This window comes from Danio rerio, chromosome 17 (assembly GCF_052040795.2).
Source record: "Danio rerio strain M-AB ecotype USA chromosome 17, GRCz13ab, whole genome shotgun sequence".
NCBI classification, from domain to species: Eukaryota; Metazoa; Chordata; class Actinopteri; order Cypriniformes; family Danionidae; genus Danio; species Danio rerio.
In genome coordinates, this window is record NC_141037.1 from 57577501 (window position 1) to 57591348 (window position 13848).

At 32.3% G+C, this 13848-nt stretch overlaps 1 protein-coding gene and 1 long non-coding RNA gene across 3 annotated transcripts in view; one reads left to right on the plus strand and one right to left on the minus strand.

Annotated features, from left to right (window-relative positions):
* Nucleotides 1-11191, plus strand: part of zgc:113142 — a 13671-nt gene extending 2480 nt beyond the window's left edge. The window contains 5 exon segments of one of the 2 annotated variants that reach the window (NM_001012488.1): nt 6115-6517; nt 6870-7022; nt 8739-8872; nt 9851-10627; nt 10655-11191. In NM_001012488.1, coding sequence (NP_001012506.1) covers nt 6133-6517; nt 6870-7022; nt 8739-8872; nt 9851-10258 — 1080 coding nt within the window. In that variant the 5' untranslated portion in view covers nt 6115-6132 and the 3' untranslated portion in view covers nt 10259-10627; nt 10655-11191. 2 annotated transcript variants of the gene reach the window in all.
* LOC147840079 (uncharacterized) overlaps nt 1-13848 on the minus strand; it is a 408477-nt gene that overhangs the window by 34904 nt on the left and 359725 nt on the right. The gene's annotated exons all lie outside the window — the stretch shown is intronic.

Below are 13848 nucleotides of genomic sequence, written 5' to 3' on the forward strand. Positions count from 1 at the left end.
TTGTTTGCTTTTTTTCGTCTGAATTTAAATGTATTATTATCTTTCTATTCCTAAAGATGTTGTAATGGATGAAATGACCATATTTTAATGGATACAACTGTTTAAGAAAACTTTGTTTTTGTAAATGCGCCAAAAAGTATTGTCTATATTCACTGAGAAATGGATTTTGGTATGGGAGTATAATTATATATACATAAAGTTGAAGCCAGAATTTTTTTAATATTTCCCAAATGATGTTTAACAGAGCAAGGAAATGTTCACAGTATGTCTGATAATATTTTTTCTTCCATAGAAAGTTTTTTATTTTTATTTTGGCTAGAGTAAAAGCAGTTTTACATTTTTTAAACATCATTTTAAGGTCAATATTATTAGCCCTCTTCGATAGTCTACTACATAACAAACCAGTGTTATACAATAACTTGCCTAATTACCCTAACCTGAGAAAATTGGGGAAAAAAATAAACAGAGGGGTTAATTATTCTGACTTCAACTATATATATATATATATATATATATATATATATATATATATATATATATATATATATATATATATATATATATATATATGTATGTATATGTATGTATGAATGTATGTATGTATGTATGTATGTATGTATATATATATATATATATATATATATATATATATATATATAGATAGATAGATAGATAGATAGATAGATAGATAGATAGATAGATAGATAGATAGATAGATAGATAGATAGATAGATAGATAGATGGATGAATAGATAGATAAAATACAATATAATTAAATTAAATACTTATATATATTTTTTTTAATTATATTGTATTTTATCTATCTATTCATCCATCTATCTATCTATCTATCTATATATATATATATATATATAGATAATATAATATATTTAATTTGTAAAAATAAAATATAATATATATATATATATATATATATATATATATATATATATATATATATATATATATATATATAATATTTTTGTTTTTACAAATTAAATATATTATATTTTACATAATATATTTAATTTATATTATTTCATATAAATAATATTATATTATATAAATATTATATTATATAAAAATGTATTGAATTATATATGTTACCGACAATGTGTGAAATCCAGTATTTTATAGAATGCCTAGGAAATGTGTAGAATGTCTACAATCGAATGTCAAAATGTGAAATGATTGCTACTTTATACATTGACTAGGCATTAGAATGCAGATTTGCCATGCGGCAAAGTACATATCTGGCCTACCACCATCATTTTTCCTGTCACTGATGTTGGCAGTGGTGCTTTGGTTGTTGTTTGATGATAGCAATCGAAGCAAGTGAGTGTTAAACGTTAGATTATGTTTATATAACTTTACTTTTAATATTATTTTATTATAATATTATATTTTATATAATTATAATAATAAAGATTTTATTATTTATAATTTAAGATGTGTTTTTAAGTATATATATATATATATATATATATATATATATATATATATATATATATATATATATATATATATATATATTACATTAGAAATAATTACAATATAATAATAATATTAAACCTTAGGAGTTTTTACTTTTTAATTTATATTATAAGAAAAATATGAATGAATAAACCTTTCACAAGAGTGCGAATCATTTTGACTTCAACTCTATATATTTCTACACACATATGCAAGCTCAATGATCATCTCACTGTTTGATTGTTTTTTGGGAATAAAATTGTTGTACCTGCATTGACCAAACACTTGGATGATTTAATGATGATCAAAATCTCTCTCCATTGAAACATATTATTGTTTTATTATTGTTATTTTTGTTTATGATTCGGCTCTAATACTCTTAACAAAATCAACACATAAAACACACAGAATTTAGACATAATTGTGTGAAGAAATAGTAAAAATAAAAGTGACACTCTACAACAATAATAACTCATATTTGTACATTACTTTGAGGGTTGTTATGGGGTGGACATTAAAAAAAAACAATTAATAGGTAATTTAATAAATATTACAAAAATATAATGTACATTATCTGTATTTACATTACTGTGCAATGTTTAAGGTTGAGATAAGGGTAGACATTAATAAAATACAATTAATGGGTAATTTATTAAATAATATGAATAATACTCAATATAATATCTGTTTTACATTACAATGAGGGTTGGGTTTATGAGTAGATACTAATTAAATACAATTATTGCATAATTTAATAAATGATCTAAATAATTCTTGTAAACTGCCTCATATTTGAGCTTTACTTCTAGAAACAGACTAAGTTATTACGTTTGTTTTTCTTCTGAGAAGTTTTAGTTCGAGGAAAAGTGCGACAACTTCTGAAAACACAGGCCCGTGATGGAGAAAAAGTCTGAAAGCTCCTCTTTGATGGTGTTTTTAATAACATGGCGTGATATTCTTGGTTCAGCCTAAAACAGAGCCTCCGACTGTGCCTCCTGTCAAACGCCTGACAGTTCGCAACCCTGACCAATCGCAATTTACTTCCTACATAACAGCCAAATTCTTCATTTTCATCAAAACGTCCTCTTTGTGTGTCAGAATAGGCATATTTAATTCATAAACAAACATTCAGTTTACTTTTGCAGATCGATCACGGTGGTTTCATAGTTTAAATGATTTGAAATATGGCCAACAAATCCGCCTGTCATCATTATAAGAGCTTGTAATCGTGAGATTAAACATTAATTCTCTTCAAATTATGCTGTTAAAAACATTGGTGGCAGACATTGACTACGAATTTTGACTTTGCTACTGTATCATTTGACTCTCCAATGAACAACTCACTGATTCAAATGATCTGTTCAGAGTGAGTCTTCAGTAAACAACTCACTGATTCAACTGATCAATTTAGAGTGAGTCTCCAGTAAATAACTCACTAGTTTAAAGGATAATTTCATAGTTAGTCTTCAGTCAACAACTCACTGATACAAATGATTATTTCAGATTGAGTGTTCGGGAAACAACTCACTGATTCAAATGATCGTATCAGAGTGCGTCTTGGGTAAACAACTCCCTGATTCAAAAGATCTTTTAAGAGTGAGGCTTCAGTAAACAACTCACTGATTCAAAGGATCTGTTTATAGTGAGTCTTTAGTAAACAACTTGTTGATTCAAATGATCTGTTCAGAGTGAGTCTTCGGTAAACAACTCATTGATTCAAATGATCTATTCAGAGCGAGTCTTCAGTAAACAACTCACTGATTCAAATGATCATTTTAGAGTGAATCTTCTGTAAACAACTCATTTGTTTAAATGATCATTTCAGAGTGAGCCTTCCATAAACAACTCATTGATTCAAATGACTTGTCAAAGCATTTTCTCAAAACATGCATTAAAATAAGATTTGCCAACATAAATCAATCCACTAGCTGAAACACAAAGTTTTGGCCAAATGAAGACTCAAAATCATCTCAGAGTGGATGAAAACATCTCCAACAGCACATAAGGGTTAACTGTTAACTAACAGTTATTAGTTAACTGAAATAATATTTTTTATCATTCCACATTTATGAAAAAAATTAAGAAAAATCTGAAGAAAATAATGATATTTGTGCATGAACCATGGAACGTGTTGGTCATTAAACCTCAAACTGGAGCATTTGTATGTGTGTCTATCTGATGATCTCCAAATTACAGTAAATGAGCCGATTGCAGCTTTTAATCAATGGATCAATCTTGCACTGTGACCTGGTTACAGCAAAATGTGACCCTACTTATCTGTCTTCCATCTGCTTTTGCATGTCAGCAGGCACCAAGAGGATAAGGACAGGTAAAGATAACTTAGCAGTGACATTTCTGCTTATCTAATAGGGGTGTTAGGATTCTCTGAATTTACAATTCGGTTTAATATTTTGATTTCACGATTCAATTTATAATTAAAAAGTTAACAATTGAAATATAACAATATCAAACTGAGTTAAGGTAATAATAAACAAATTCAAAATTATACCACCACTAAAGTATATTTCTTTATATAAACAGGGCGGGCTTATAATCTAACTGTATGATGTATGAAGCGGTAGAGCTTTGCTACATAGCAGAAGGGGAGGGGCTACTGATAAAGGGGAGGGGCTGATGATGAAGGGGAGGAACTGGTCATTAAGATTGGGAAGAGCTTATGATGAAGGGGAGGAGTTGTTGATTAAGCTGTTGTTGAAGGGGAGGAGCTGAATATGAAGGGGAGGGGCTGATAATGATGGGGAGGAGCTGTTGGTAAAGGGAGGGGCTACTGATTGAAGGAAAGGAGCTGTTGTTGAAGGGGAGGGGCTGAATATGAAGGGGAGGGGCTGATAATGATGGGGAGGAGCTGTTGGTAAAGGGAGGGGCTACTGATTGAAGGAAAGGAGCTGTTGTTAAAGGGGAGGGGCTGAATATAAAGGGGAGGGGCTGATGATGATAGGGAGGAGCTGAAGGTGAAGAGGAGGGGCTACTGATTGGAGAGAAGGAGCTGTTCATGAAGGGGAGAAGCTGTTGATGATGAGGTGGAGCTACTGATTAAAGGGGAGGAGCTGTTGTTGAAGGGGAGGGGCTGAATATGAAGGGGAGGGGCTGATGATGATAGGGAGGAGCTGAAGGTGAAGAGGAGGGGCTACTGATTGAAGGGGAGGAGCTGTTGTTGAAGGGGAGGGGCTAAATATGAAGGGGAGGGGCTGATGATGATAGGGAGGAGCTGAAGGTGAAGAGGAGGGGCTACTGATTGGAGAGAAGGAGCTGTTCATGAAGGGGAGAAGCTGTTGATGATGAGGTGGAGCTACTGATTGAAGGGGAGGAGCTGTTGATGAAAGGGAGGAGCTGTTGGTGAAGGGGAGGGGCTACTGATTGAAGAGGAGGAGCTGTTGATGAAAGGGAGGAGCTGTTGGTGAAGGGGAGGGGCTACTGATAAAGGAGGAGGAGCTGTTGGTGGGGAAAAGCTGTTATTGAAGGAAAGGAGCTGATTACGAAAGGGATAAGCTACTAATCAATTAGAGGAGCTGTTGATGAAGAGGAGGGGCTACTGATTAAAGGGAAGGAGCTGTTGTTGAAGGGGAGGAGCTGATTATGAAAGGGATGGGGCTGATGATGATGGGGAGGAGCTATTGATTGAAGGGAAGAAGCTGTTGATGAAGGGAAGGAGCTGATTATGACGAGGAGGAGCTGTTGATGAAGGGGTGAAGCTGTTGATGAAGGGGAGGGGCTACTGATTTAAGAGGAGGAGCTGCTGATGAAGGGGATGGGCTACTAATTGAAGAGGAGGACCTGTTGATGAAGGGGTGAAGCTGTTGATGAAGGGGAGGGGCTACTGATTGAAGAGGAGGAGCTGTTAATTAAGGGGAAGAGCTGATTAAGAGGGGGATATGCTACTAATCAATTACAGGAGCTGTTGATGAAGGGGAGGAGCTGATGATGAAGGGGAGTGGCTACTTATTGAAGAGGGGGAGCTGTTAATGAAGGGGAGGGGCTACTGATTGAAGAGGAGGAGCTGTTAATGAAGGGGGGCTGATGATGATGGGGAGGAGATGTTGATGTAGGGGAGGGGCTTCTTATTGAAGGGAAGGAGCTGTTGTTGTAGGAGGGGGCTAATAATGATGAGGGAGAGGAGATGTTGATGTAAGGGAGGAGCTGATGATGATAGGGAGGGGCTGTTGATGTAGGGGAGGAGCTGATGATGATGGGGAGGGGATGTTGATGATGGTATGGTCTACTGATCTAAGGGATAGAGCTGCTGTTGAAGGGGAAGAGATGATTATAAAAGGGAGGGGCTGATGATGGGGAAGGGGAAGGAGCTGTTGTTGGAGGGGAGGAGCTGTTGCTGAAGGGGAGGGGCTACTAATTGAAGTGGAGGAGCTGCTGTTGAAGAGGAATAGCTGATGATAAGGGGGAGGGGCTACTGATTTTAGGGGAGGGACTTATGATGAAGGGGAGGAGCTGATTATGAAAGGGAGGGGCTGATCATGATGGGAAGGAGCTGTGGATGAATTGGAGGGGCTGCTTATTGAAGGCATAGAGCTATTGTTGAAGGGGAAAAGCTGATGATGAAGATCCCTCAATCCACCTTGGCTTTGTTTGTAACTATTTTCCTTTTTTTTTTTTGCTCAATTAAAGGTTGCGAGACAAGTCACGATGAAGGCAGTACTTCTCAGCGTTTCCGTCCTGCTCCTGTCCTACATCTGCTTGAGTGATCACATTTGTACGTATTGCGCTCTCGTGGTCTGCTTGGTGGTCTTGGCGAACACCTTGCGCCAGACTGAAGAAGGCCTGTGGGATGGATTTGGCCGGGCAGTGCTGATAACAGGCTGTGACAGTGGATTTGGCTATCACCTTGCAAAAAAACTGGACCTCATGGGCTTCACCGTGTTTGCTGGATGTTTGTGTCCTGAAGGTCCTGGAGCTCGAAGTCTCGTGGAGGAAAGCTCAAAGCGAGTGAAGATCCTTCAGCTGGACGTGACCAATGAGGAACATATCAGCTCAGCCAAGGATTTTGTAGAAGCAAACTTGCCAGTGAAAGGTAACTCAACCCTGAAAGAACCAAATACAGGAAAATGCAGCAACAAAAGTCTTTCTTCTTTCAGATTTTGTTATTGGAAGACTCTAACCAGTGCTCAATAGAAATATTTACAAAGTACCTAGTCATAATATGTTGAATGCATTGCTAAGAACTTAATTTGAACTCAGTGGTTAGCACTGTTGTCTCACAAAAACGAAGGTCACCGGTTTGAATTCCGGCTGGGCCATGTGGCATTATTGTGTGTTGATTCTGCCCCTATTCATTCTGGTGATGTATAAATAGGAATATCCAAAAACTGACCCATAGGGCTGGTTTTGTGGACCGGCGTCACCAAATTTGAATCCATTTTCAGGTCTGTATGCCGTTGTGAACAATGCTGGCGTCAGTGACTGGGGCGAGACGGAGTGGAGTACGGCTGAGGACTTCCAGAAGATGGCCGATGTGAACCTGTTCGGCGCCATCAGAGTCACCATCCCATTCCTGCCTCTTGTTAGAGCTTCTAAAGGTCACTGATTGCCTCTATTCTGACTCCTTTAATCCTTATTCTTTGCCGTTTCAAAATAAAAGTCCTGTCAGATTAACCCCAACATGCAAAAAGTCCATCTCTGGCTTTAATCTGCATTTTTGTGAAACTGTAAAAATGATATTAAACAGACGTTTGACGGCAGTTTGTTGGAAAAAATGAACACTAGGGGGCAGTATGACAACATCTTTGGTTATTATCAATATATAAAAGATTATTTACGTGAAGTTCTTTGCGTAACACCAAATAAATATCAGAAAATAACTTAACGCTGTCTATGATTTGCAATGAACAGGTTTGCATCGCTTATCTATTTCCATATGGACACTTTTCTGGTGTGGTCAGTTTGTATGCTATTGTGCTTGTGCTGTTCGAGTTCAGAGATAAAATCAATGTAAAATCAAGGTAAAACTACATGGTCGTAGAGCTCATTTCTCCTGCATCTGCTTCTCTTACATCTGGTTTAGCTCAGTGGTTTGCTAGCTATTTCAGAATTGCACAAATGTAGACAGCACCCTCTAGTGGATTTGGCATCTGAAACGTACAACAAAACGTACCCTGAGTAGCTTTATTTCAGATTCGCACAAATGCAGACAGCGCCCTCTAGTGGATTTATCATCTAAAACGTAAAAAAAACGCACCCTAAGTAACGAATTTCAGATTCACACAAATGCAGACAGCTCCCTCTAGTGGATTTGTCATCTGAAACATACAACAAAATGTCCCCTAAGTAACATATTTTTTATGTAGACAGCGCCCTCTAGTGGATTTATCGTCTGAAACGTACAACAAAACGTACCCTAAGTAACGTATTTCAGATTCACACAAAAGTAGACAGCGCCCTCTAGTAGATTTGTCATCTGAAATGTACAAAAAAATGTACCATAAATAACGTATTTAATCGTAGACAGCGACCTCTAGTGGATTTATTGTCTCAAACCTACAACAAAACGTCCCCTAAGTAACGTATTTCAGATTCGCACAAATGTAGACAGCGCCCTCTAGTGGATAAGTCATCTAAAACGTACAACAAAATGCATCCTCAGTAACGTATTTCAGTTTCACACAAATGTAGACAGCGCCCTCTAATGGATTTGACATCTGAAATGTACGAAAATAATAAAGTTAATAATGTTAATTAAATAATGTTAAATATTTTTGTTTTCTGTAGACACAAAAGTATTATTGTAGCTTCATAATATTCCGGTCATATTGTGAATATGCGCCCTCTAGTGGATAAAATTACATACTGTACCTTTAAAAAATTAGACATGCATCCTCATGAAGGGGTTCGTTAGTTGTTTCAATTAAATTTCAATGACACTTGTAATGATTTATTTTGTTTCTGCTTGACCCAACTTTGGGTTACGACAACCCAGCATTTTTAGAGTGCAGTGTTGTCGGAAACATGATTTTGAAGATTAAACTAACCTCCTTATCGAAATTATGAATAAAAATATGTATAATTTTGAATAATATTTACATTTTTGCACTATATCGTTGACTACTTGTATTTACTAGTTAGTTACTAGCAATTACTATGTATTATTGAGCACACTTTAGTTGAAATACTAATATTCACTCTTAAACAATGCACATAACCAACTTTTGAAATGATACTGAGCTTTTAAGCTTAATTTCTGAGAGGTTTGTATTTGTGGATGACTGATTTCCCTTAATTTCATGATTTATTCTCAGGTCGTATGTTGTATGTGTCCAGTATCTTTGCTTTCTTTAATTGTCTCAACATGGGAGCCTACAGCGTTTCCAAACGGGGACTGGAAGCTTTTGCGGATTGCTTGAGAATAGAGATGGCTGGTTTTGGAGTTCAGGTGAGACCCGATCACTTACTCACTTTAAAGCTGACTGACTTTAGGAAGCAGTGTTTTGTTCTCCGTTATCGTTTTATTCATGATTATTACAAAATCTAACTTAAATCAGGCATAACAAGCACTCATATCTAAGGCCAGACTGAATTAGCATACATCTTTATGCAGAATTATTTTGAGAGTATAGTAACTGAAAACATACCCTGTGAAATAAAAAAACAATAACTTTTTCACATTATATCTAGGGTTTCTAAATGAAATACTATTAGATCCACTTATTTGGTAAATGAAGCAAGTCTATCATATAATATATCTAATAAAATAATGAACTTATTTCTTTACAAACTACTGTAAATAAGTCATACAAACATCTGCATATTATCCAATAATATTACTGAATATACAAACTGAATAAATCAAAATAAAAAATACGTTTAAAAGTAAAATAAATAATAATTAATACATTAAATATTGCATGTATTGATAATGTCAATAAAAAGCATTGCACATTTTATAAACAATGATTAAACATTTTATTTATACATACATATATGCATAAATAAAAAAAATAGATCATGGATAAATGCAAACACGGGAAAAAGGTTTGTTCAATGTAAAAAAGTAAATAAAAATTAAATAACTAAAATAAAATAAGATAATAAAATAATAAAGAAAATACACAATGTATTCAGATGATATGTAATATCAATGATATGTTTTTTTTATTATAAATGTTTGTTTTTTATTTAATTACCTATTTTTATTTAATTTTTTTACATTTTAATTTACTGTACATTTTATTTGATTTTTATTTAGAATTTTAATGTAATTTTTAATTTTTATTTCATTCAATTTTTTTATTTCATTTGTTAATTTAATGTAAATTTCAGTTTATTTTTATTTTGTTTATTTAAGTTTTTAATAATATGTCATTTCTTTTTAAATTTGTCATGTGATATTTTACTTCATTTGATTTCACAGGTCAGCATCATCCAACCTGGCAACTTCGGAGCGGCCACAAACATTCTGCACAAGAAAACCCCCAAAGACATATGGGCTGAATTTGATGACGTGCGTAAACAAACGTTCAACCAGAAATACATAGAGGAAGCGTGTGAGTATTTTTACTCCATGTGTAATTCAGGCTTTAAGGATTGCAGCATGGTAATAAACGCCATGCTGCACGCTCTCACCGCGGGAAAACCCAGACACCGGTACCTGCTGGTCTCCTGGACCGACCTGTTATTCTTCCACCTGTGCCCTGCTCTGCCATCCTTCATCACCGATTATATCTTTCATTTCAGCTCCATGTATCACAAGCGCAAGGTAATGCTTTACTCAGAGCATGAGCTGAATCACAACCAGAACATCGCAGCTCAACATACATAGAAATATCATAATTCATCTGTACATTTCACTGTACACAAAGAAAGGTCACATTTAGTCTCTAATGTGGTAAACAATACAGTTATTACAGTATTTATTTATATTATTTAATGAAAATGAAGTCGTTTATAGTTAGTGAATTAACTACTGTTAACAAGGACAGTTTTGCATTAAATTATGATTAATAAATGCTGTACAGGTATTGTTCATTATTAGTTCATGATAGTAAATATGGTAAACACAAGAAACTTATGAAACTTTATTGTGAAGTGTTACTTATAGAGCAGACTGAAACTGTTTTATTATTATGAATATGTGTCTACTTTTCTATTTCTTTGTCTGAATAAAAAAAATGGTCAACAAATGAAGCTTAATCCTCTTCAAAAATCAGAAAATATCAAAAATATCAATAAAATTGAAATGGCAATCGTTTTCAGTGGCGTTTATACGTGTGCGGATATATTGAGCTTGTTGTACAGGCTCAGATCTTTATTAAGGTGCATATTTTATTTGCTTTGTGTTAATTTTTTTTTTAATAATATTTACACTGTAAAAAATGATAAGATCAATTAGTACTTTCAGCAAATATGTTTTTAGTTCATTGTAGCTTATTAAAATAAGTTAATCATGTTCTAACGTAATTTTAAGTATGCAAGCTGTCATAAGTCAGTTTAACATTACATAAGTTTAATGGAGTCAAAGGGTTAATTTGATTCAGCTTAAACATTTATTTATTTATTTTTTTGAGTGTATTAATTTTAGTATCTCCACTGACTTCCTATGGGACAAATGATGGAGGTGGATTTAAAGAGAAAAATCAAGTTGTGTGTAAGACGTTGAGCATATTGTAGAAGGACCATCATTAAGGTATATGATTGTAAGCGTTGTGTTGGATTTATTTATTCTTGATGGTCAAATAAATGAAATGATTTGATTTTGAGAATTTGCCATTCATTGCTAGGTGCCCATTCTTTGACAAGAGAATTTTATTTTTGATATTGTTAAATATTATTATTATTTTATTATTATTATTATTATTATTATTATTATTATTATTATTATTATTATTATTATTATTATCATTTTTATTATTATTATTAGTGTTATATTATTATTATTATTATTATTATTATTTTATTATTATTATTATTATTATCATTTTTATTATTATTATTAGTGTTATATTATTATTATTATTATTATTATTATATTTTTATTATTATTATTATCATTTTTATTATTATTATTATTATTATTTTTGTTGTTGTTGTTGTTTCCAAACAAATTAATCAATTAAATGTTAATCAGTTTTTACAGTGTATTATTATTTTCATTAATATTATTATTATTATTATTATTATTATTATTATTATTATTATCGTTATTATTATTACTATTATTATTATTATTAAAATTATTATTATTTTTACTTTTACTATTATTATTATTATTATCATTACTATTATTATTAATATTACTAATTTTTATTATTGTTATTACTATTATTATGATTATGATTATTATTATTATTATTATTATAACTATTTTTTTTAACTTTAACTATTATTATTATTATTATTATTATTACTATTATTATTATTTTTACTTTTACTATTATTATTATTATTACTATTATTATTACTCTTATTACTATTATTATTATTACTATTATTATTATTTTTACTTTTACTATTATTATTATTATTATTACTATTACTATTATTATTACTCTTATTATTATTATTATTATTATTATTATTATTATTATTACTATTATTATTATTACTATTATTATTATTACTATTACTATTATTATTATTATTATTATTACTATTATTATTATTGCTATTATTATTATTATCATTATTATTATTACTATTATTATTATTATAACTATTATTATTATTACTTTTACTATTATTATTATTATTATCATTATAATTTTAATTATTATTATTATTATCATTATTATTATTATTATTATTATTATTATTATTATTATTATTACTATTATATTTATATAATCAATGTTATTGTAATTATTTGTTGTAACTACATTTTCCATAACTTAATATTTCATCTTAATAAATTGCATTTGTCAATAGCATATTTAAAAAATTAAGTAAGAAACAAACGCCAACATTATGTTTTATTGTTTTTAATAAAGTTAAAAGCACCTTTCACTTACATTTAAATAATTAAAAAGAGTTTAATTTCTAGTCACTGAGACTCACTGGTGTTTTAAGTAGTATTTAATCAAGTATTAAATGACGTATAATTTAAGTAATCTAAATTTAATTGCAATAATGTTTTGAAACTTACAACTTTTATTCGAAGTATCTCATCCTAGTTTCTTGGATACTTTATTATAAATATGGAGCGTGATGTTCACTGTTGGTAAAGCGGTTGGTAAATTTGTAATGTAAATTTGGGGAATTTATCTGTCTGTGCTCTGAATGTATGTGCATGCAAACTCTGTGTTGTTTACAAGTCCTGCACGAGGAAGTAAAGCCAGCGTCATTTAAATAGATGAACCTGATGAAAGGATGACGAACTCAGGGTTTTCCTCCGCTCATGTTTCCTGCTTTCAGAATTGCAATGTTGCTTTTGTACTCCTTAAAGTCTTTGATTTCTGCTAATCTTGCACTCTGACCTGTTTACTCTGAGATCAGAGGAAGGAGAAGTGTGTCAGGGCTCTTCTACACACTCAAAATATGACACTCGCTGATTGTTTAAACTACTTATTTGAATAAATGAGTTGAAACAACACAATTCTGGTAACACTTTACAATAACGTCCATTAGTTAATGCATTTACTAACATGAACTAATCATCAACAACACTTGTACAGCATTTATTAATCATAATTAAACATTTACTAATGCATTATTAACATTCAAGTCCATGCTTGTTAACATTAGTCAATGCACCATTAGTTAACATTAACAAACAATGAACGACTGTATTTTCATTAACTAACCTTAACTAACATGAATAAATACTGTAGTAAATGTACTGTTCATGGTAGTAAATGCATTAATTAACATTAACTAATGAACCTTATTGTAAAGTGTGACCACAATTCTTGAGTCTTTTTTAAGGACAACTTAATTGTTTTATGTTCAGTCCACTTAATCGATTAGTGTTAGGACAAAATGAAAGAATTGTGTTGAGCTCTGCAATTGTTTTGTTTTACAGTGCAGGGACATACTGTGATAGAGAGAATGGTCCTCGGGGGGAAACTCTTGTCCTTGAAAACTCTAAAACTTTGATATTCGACAGGACTTTTGTCAGGTAGTGTGTGTGTGTGTGTGTGTGTGTGTGTGTGTGTGTGTGTGTGTGTGTGTGTGTGTGTGTGTGTGTGTGTGTGTGTGTGTGTGTGTGTGTGTGTTCTATTTGTTTGTGGGTCATTATTACAGGTCTGGCATCAGCTCTGAATAGTCTAGTGGCTGTCTGACTTTAGTATGCTCAATGACTAAGTAATCATTGGAAGGTAATGTCTGGAATTAAGCGCACACGCACATGGAAATTAGCTCAGTCTATCTGAGTTTTCACCAATCACGCAGTTAATGACATTTTGAAAAGGCCTGTGT